Raw genomic sequence first — 7,742 nt, 5'->3', positions numbered from 1 at the left:
AACACACACACAGAAATAGTAATGTTTCTTCAATCATTTCAGATTTGTCTAAACGGTGATAGGGCGTGAAAAATATGATATATAGCTAAACTCTTGTTCGTTACTACTGTTCTCTTTCAAATTACATGCTGGTTTTCTACCCGGAAGTAGAATGTAAACAACAAGGATATTCGGTCTATACCGACCAGCAGGGCAGCACTGAGCGCTACGATGTTTTTAGGGCTGTCTGTTTCCGTGTCGACCAACAACAACCACGTCTGAGTCTGAGTCCGAGTCAGACAGCGGCGGTGAACACCAGAGCCCGACCGATGCTGGACGTCTGAGACACAAACAGCCGACAGCGATTCAATCATAAACAAAAACACGTTTGGCAAGAATCTTTCAAATTTTAAAAATATATATAGTGTGTAGCCTATTCTGCTCTCTGCTGGACAAACTGTGCAACTGCAACGGTTTTGAAAAAAAACGCCTCAAAGACGTCGGGATGTATCGGTCGGGCTCTCAGGCGTCCGATGGCGTCCGACGGTCTGACCGCCGGACAGGAAGCATCGATGAGATGAGATGAAGGGGGGGGGCAGGAAGTTAATTAATTAATTAATTAAATATTTCAATATAATTTAGATGTTTTATTTACAGCAGCAGGTTTCTGTTCCTCCTGTTTAAAAATAAACTCTGTTCAACATATTTACAGAATGGAAAATAATATCGACATTCACAGCAAGTTTTAATGATTTGTTCACTTTGAACATGTGTGTGTGTGTGTGTTTTGTGTGTGTTATGTGTGTGTTGTGTGTGTGTGTAATATGTTTTAAATACATGTATGATGGCGTATGTACAACACATAAAGAAGACCTCTCCTCTCTTACCCCCCAGTTTACCGGGGGAGAGGCGGCAGTTGAGAGGGGGATGAAGTGGGGGGTAGATGGGGGCGACCTCAGTCCTTTATGGTGGTGGGTGGTGGTAGTGTTGGGGGGGGGTTGTGGGGGCTCTCAGGTGGCCGCCTCGCCCTCAGCACCCTCCTCCACCTGGTTTCCTTTCCCGAGCGTCTTCATCTTGGCGAGCATCTCGTCGAACGTCTCCTTCACGCCTTTCTCCAGCAGCCAGCCTTCGCTCTCGCACTCGGGGTTCTCGGGGTCCTCCATCGTCTCCAGGGCCGTGCACAGGTACTTCAGCCCCGCCATGTCCACCGACTGTCACCACACACACACACAAACACACAAACACAACACAGGGTCAGAACATGTAGTTATGTATACATCCCATCATAGTAAGACACTTGATTTGATATCCCTGTTTCTGTTGGACACTGTTTTTAAAGGGACATTGTGTAGGAATTCCTCCCATCTAGCGTTGCGGTTGTATATCGCAAGCAACTCAATCGTAATTTTATTTATTTTGCTGCATTCACCTGAAATTGGGCAGACAGCAGACGGACAACAGCCGCTGGCCGCACGTAACGGCATAAACAAGCCTCTATGCACGAGGCAAAACAATACACGTGACAATATGTTGTCAAGGCGATGTGGTATTGTTAACCTGACCCCACGTTTTACCGGCTTTCTCTGGACTTCTGTGACTAAAATGAGACCTATCGTATTTTTCATGCTGCATTCACCTGAAATTGGGCAGACGGCAGACGGACAACAGCCGCTGCACGTAACGGCATAAACAAGCCTCTATGTAAACAAGTGGTCCGTCAGCACGAGGCAAAACAATACACGTGACAATATGTTGTCATGGCGATGTCGTATTGTTTTACCCTCTTTCTCTGGACTTCTGTGACTAAAATGACATCTGGTTTGTTAGCGACGGCCGTCTGCCCGACTGCAGGTGAATGCAGCATCAGTGTAACGCTCCATTCCTCCTCACTGCGTTACCGCGGTGACTTTTCACAGACGCCACCTCGACCTAAAGCCGACAGCTCCGGTGTCTCCGCTGAGTTTCCGTGGTTTCCTACCGTCACGCTGCCACTGAACGTAAAAACATGGCCGACACCACATGGCAGCAGCACCGAGCTTACCTGCTCCATGGAGATATGAATGATATGAACGGCTCATTCAGAGCTGAAAGGAACACTTCACTTTGTTGATGGGGGGGATTACTGGTTAATGAAAAACAGACTTTTGAACCAAATAATTGATTTTCGTGAATAGATAACAGGAGAAGTTACACAATGTCCCTTTAAGTGGATTAAAAGAAATCTGACCGATTACATCTTCACACAAACCCCCTGGGTAAGAAGCCAATCAGAAGGCTCTCAGAAACCAGGGGGGTAGAAGCGAAGCAGATCTGAGAGCAGCTCTGATGTCCGTGATGTTTGGTGCAAACATTGGGAGGCCCATGAGCGATTGAGTTCAGGATGTAGTTTCTAAATCCGCCGCCTGTCATCACGCTTCAGGTCAAACTTGTTGTTTTGACCCACATACTGAATCCTCGCCTCTCACTCTCAGGAACTGTCCCTCATCCTGACCTTCCCAGAATGCAACCTGTTGCTGCTGCGGGGGCAGATTAACCCCCCCAAGAATAGTTCCTGATCCTCGGTGAGCCTGACCGCCGCTTAACACGCTGCCACCTCGGCACCCGATCGACGGCCGAGTCCCGAGTCGACCGCCGCCAGCCACAGCGACGCACGAACACGACGTCCTGTCACGTTTCTGTTCCAATATCTATACAATAATCTATAAATAAACATGACAAGTAGTGTAAATAGACAAGAAATCTGCACAGAGAACATAAAGATGTTTATCATGAGATGCTATTAGAGCTCATAATGCAGCTCTGTTACATAAAAATATTATTTAACGGTAATTTTCAACGTAACTCTGATACGAAGCTGCTAAAATACGTTTCTTAAAACTGCGTTTCTGCTGCTGGACCTGGTTTTGTTGTTCAAGAAGCAGCAGAACAAACATCAACTCTTCTCCTTTATCTAATGCTAATCACTCGCTAATCAATTACGCCGTTAACCTGGTGCATTTGAGGTCGCTTTGGTTAATTTACTGTGATTATCTTGTTGTAAATCGGAAGATTAAGGGCAGAACTTATCCTGCTTTCACCTTCAGGAGAAAGTCCTCAGAGTATCTCCAACTCTCTCAAACTATACAACATTGAAAACATCAGCAATCGAGGGGCAGATTATTGGTCAGAGGTTTCAGCAACGTGCTAATTTCCCATCAGAACAAACATATTTTAAGCCGAAAGCTGAAAATTTGCATCTTTTCTGGTGTGAAACAGCAGCTGCACCATCTACAACGGGTAAAATCCAACTTTCTGTCTTATAAAGCTTGAATGGCAAAGGATATATCAGTGTCCATTGAGGGAGGAGCTATTGGAAGCTACGAAAGTGACTATTTTTGTTTTCGTAGGACCAACTTTTCCTCACAAATACGACAAGAATCCTCTTCCAACATGCTGGCTAGCAAAAGAGACCATCCGATCACCTGCCAGGTACTTTTTGATGCACTTGGCTCCAAACAGTTTCCAATGAAACCCAACCAAATGGCGCAATCCAACACAATGCTAACCAACAGCTGGTTGTAGCTTCTACTCCCCTGTACAGACATTGGTGTGGTTGAACACTTCCTGTAAGTGAAAGTGTGGCCCCTGCTGGATGCTGATTGGCTGATACCATGCAGTAGGTAAGCTCTTATACCTCGAGGAGGATGGTGGCGATGACGAGCGCTCCGATGCTGTTCATCATGCCGCTGTAGTAGGAGAAGAGGGCCTCGCGGCAGCCCCGGACCCAGATGTTGAGCTCCTCGGTGCGGTGATCGTAGTCGTAGTGGGCGGAGTTGTTGGTCAGGTGATGCTGGATGCAGGGCCGAGGGGATCCGGGGTTACAGCAGCTGAACGGGACGCTGTCCATCAGGAACTTCTGCTCCACGTTACTGAGGACACGACTGCAGGACAGAGACAGTCGGGGTTAGTTAGTGTTTCTGGAGTCGACACAGAACAGAGGCAAAAAAAACACACCACCAGGATTGGCGGATGAATTGTTGTTTTTGTTGTGGTCATGCGACAGGAGATACAAACATCACCACAATAAAGCTCCATTGGAGGGTTTCCATAAACTTCAAATAACTTCAGTATCCAATGAAGCTTTTCTCTAGCACCAACTTGAGGACGAAAATAGTAACTTTTTGAAAACTTTGGTTTGGCTCTGATTTCGGAAAAAAGACAAAGGATTTCATTACAACGACAATCCGATCTGCTATAATCTGCCCAATCAATACAACAGCACTTTTTTTTTTTTAGGGTTTTGGTCATTTGGTGCCTTTGACTGATCAGAAACCAACCTTTCAGTTCATTTCTTACTTCAATTTTAACCAATTTTGATTTTACAGATAACAATAAACAACAGAATCATCTGCATAGAACCGCACATACTATTCTTTTATATGGGAAATAGACCTAGCAGATGCCCTTAAAGTGAACACTTTGGCATTCCCGGTGATATCAGGATCAGGAGGATGCAGACCTGATGATCAGACTGAAAAGTCGACTTTCTCCATAGGAACTTTTAAAACTGAGTATTGACAATAAAGTAGGTTTTTGTCAATTCTGACACTAAGTTCAGTTTTCGGTGCCAGTCTCCAGAATTTGCCCCATTGACCAAGCCGGTCACAGCCTGTCCTGAGAACTGATTATTTGAGTGTCTGGATCCAAATATGTTGAATCTTCTCGATTGATAAATTCTCCCCAGGTCCCAAGTTCAACATCGGACAAACAACATCCAAATGATTCAATTTCACTTTCACAGAAAATGAACTATAGTGTTGAGTTGAGTCCTGCGGGTGGTGCTAGAGGGAATTTGATGGATTTAATGAAATCTGGAGAACAGGATAAACATGGACAAACATCATCTTCAGTTTTTTTTTGAATGGGAACAAAAAGGTTGTGTGGTTTTCAGGACACTTTGTGATGTCACAGGTCTGGTGACTCCTGTGAGGGGGCAGGTCTTGTGACTGAGTCATTGGTTGAAGGGTATAGGCCAGTGGGAGTGGTCTGTGGCTGACAGGAGGCTAAAATTGGATCATGAGTAATAATCATCTCAAGAGAGAGGGTAATATCTCTTAAACGCATTAACACAGAAAGACGACATGGAAACACGCAAACACGCAAACACTGAACTACAGTGGGTAACACCGTTCACCAACGGTTCCCAACTGGTTTTTGGCATCTTCTTGACTTCTCTAATGTCGGATCGTTTCTCAATAGTGCGTTCACCTGTAGGTTTCCCTCTGGTAAGAGAATCAAACGCTCCCCTTAGTCATCTGGTTCAGTTTAACCTTGTCATGTTTGCGGGCGTGTAAGCCTCAGCGGGGTGGAAATCAGATCCTGGCAGATTATGGACTTAAGAGTGGAGAAGCTGGTTCATCAACCTCCTGCCCAGTAACTTTTACCTCCTTAATTCCCTCATTTATCCTCCATTGACCCGTTTTAACGAAACTCACACTGTCCGCCGTCCGGCAATGAAAGTTTCATTAAAACTCGGATTTAGATTTAGCCGATCACCTGTGACGATGGTGACGATACGATACGATCAGCTGTAGGAAATGTTGGGAGGTTTACTGTAAATCAAGATCCCTAAAAAGGTCAGGAAGCTTAGAGATGATCCCGGTTTGCGCTCTCAATGACCCCGAGGCGGAAAACGAGCCTTAAAACTCTCTGATGTCCTGCAGAGCGGCACAGTTCAGAGGTCAGTCTAATGAGACCCGAGGGAAACTGTAGAGGATTTCTGTCAGGATCAACGTGAATCAATGCAAACGATTAACAGCTTCTCGTGCTGCCAGCTAACCCTGACTCGGTCTACAAGGGGGTTTCAAGTCCAAGGTTGATGTTCATCTTCAAACGTCTTGCCCCTAACAATAAAAAAAATCGATTAAAGGCTGAGTCGGTGTTCGGTATACGTATGTACTCACTCTTTGACCTCGTCATTGCTCATGTCGAGGTAGCGGTTGCTGATCCACTGCACCTCGAACCAGTCCCTGTAGTTGTTGTTCCCGCAGCAGCGAAACTCGATCTGCGTCATGTCGAGCGTCCTCTTCATGAAGCAGCGTCCCGGCGTGTCCGTGTCCTTGTAGAACTTGATGCCGTTCTTCAGGCCCTCGGCCAGCGACAGGTACATGGCGAACTGCATGAGGAAGCAGAGCAGCGCCGTCACCAGCAGCAGCGCGTTGAAGCCGCAGCACATCGTGAGGTAGGGCTTCAGCATCGGCTTCCACTTGGCGAACTTGACCGGGTCCAGAGAGTCGTGGCACACCTTTCCCCCGAAGGCGTTGATCCCGCAGGCCAACATGCCCATCAGGATCAGCAGGTTGGGCACTAAGTGGCTCTCGTCGTTGTCCATCATCTCGCTCCTCTTCCGCAGCTCGATCTTGAAGAAGATGCCAAGGCTGAAGATGAGGATGCCCACGATGACCGAGAGCCAGTAGAGCATCCACAGACCCTGGGCCAGCTTCACCCGCTTCTGCAGGTTGAACTTCACCGGCATGAACGGCATTTTGGCGGTTTCGGTGTTGCCAAACGCTGTATTCAACAGTCACTTGTTTTAAAAATAAAAAAAAGTCAGCGGTCAATCACAAACAGCTCCAAGCTCAAGAATCCGTCACCGTTTCAGAGTTTTAATCCGTCCCAGAAAGAAGAAGATGCTCCTGGTTTCAGACCCATAATCCCAAACTGCAACCGAGGACAGTCCATACCGCTGGGGGGGCAGAGGGGTCTGCCATCAAATCACAACCAAATATTTTGCCTAAAAAATGGGTCAGACGGGCTCAGCGGTCGGGCTCCTCGCTCCGTCCGGTATTTTCCTTTCGGGAAGAAACGTCGAGGTGTGAATGTGAGCGAGCTGCAGCACGTCATCCTAAACCCCCGATCAGCTCTGATCCCATTACCAGCAGATCAGCTGCTGCCTCTAATCCTCCCACTTACTGCTAATTGGTTTGATGTTAAGCAGCAGCAGCAGCAGCTTCCTCCTCTCGCCTGTCACAGCTCAGAGTTCACTCACCGAGCGGCACCTCGCTGCAGGTAGTGGAAGGAAGACAGGAAGTGGAAGCGATCCGTCCAATCAGCAAAGAAAAAAAAACAAAAAACGAGAAACTTCTTGCAACAACTTTACAACAGTTTCATCTCTCAGGGATTCGCACAACAATCCTTTCAGTTATTGGTTGTTTTTTTTGTTTTTTTGGTCATTAATGGACAGATTGAAGTGAAAGTGACGGGTGCAGCTCTGCAGGCCCAGAGGCTGCTGGGAAATCTGGCCTCTTCATCCTCCAGGTCGTAGGTGGAAGCCATAGTAACACTGCAAAGTCTCTATAGCAACTCAGTACAGTTGGACTTCCTGTTCTCCGCTCTGAGCCGACCCACAATCCTTTGCTCCGTCAAACTATTTGGCAAACAGCTGATCAACCGTGGACTTCAGGCTTCCTACTGACGGACAATGACTTCTAATGTTGCAGCGTCGAGTCTCAGGCTGAATAGAATTGATTACATTGATTGGAAACAATAAGTCCTATTCTTCTTGCACTTTGTAGTTTGCACTATACTATGTTTGTGTGTTTGTGTCTTGTCTCCTGAATGTTCAGTTAGTCTGTAACTTTGTGTTTTGCTGCTGCCTACCCGGAACAGGTCTCTCTTGTAAATGAGATCCTGGGTCTCAATGAGATTTTACCTGTATAAATAAAGGTTAATAAAATAATAAAAAAAGCTTGATCAGAAGCTGCAGGAACTCCTGAAATTGCATT

At 46.4% G+C, this 7,742-nt stretch overlaps 1 protein-coding gene across 1 annotated transcript; it reads right to left on the bottom strand.

Annotated features, from left to right (window-relative positions):
* Positions 1 to 605: 605 nt before the first annotated feature.
* prph2b (peripherin 2b (retinal degeneration, slow)) lies at positions 606 to 7,251 on the bottom strand. The gene is made up of 3 exons (XM_085799321.1): positions 5,922 to 7,251; positions 3,653 to 3,899; positions 606 to 1,190 (listed from the first exon to the last, which is right to left on the bottom strand). The coding sequence occupies exons 1-3, from the start codon at positions 6,500 to 6,502 to the stop codon at positions 990 to 992; spliced, it is 1,029 nt and encodes a 342-aa protein (XP_085655447.1). The 5' UTR covers positions 6,503 to 7,251; the 3' UTR covers positions 606 to 989.
* Positions 7,252 to 7,742: the final 491 nt, after the last annotated feature.

The sequence above is a fragment of the Trachurus japonicus genome, chromosome 15 (assembly GCF_045865225.1).
Source record: "Trachurus japonicus isolate A0001 chromosome 15, Traja_1.0".
In the NCBI taxonomy this organism is placed as follows: Eukaryota; Metazoa; Chordata; class Actinopteri; order Carangiformes; family Carangidae; genus Trachurus; species Trachurus japonicus.
This window is presented reverse-complemented; position numbering and strand designations above follow the sequence as displayed.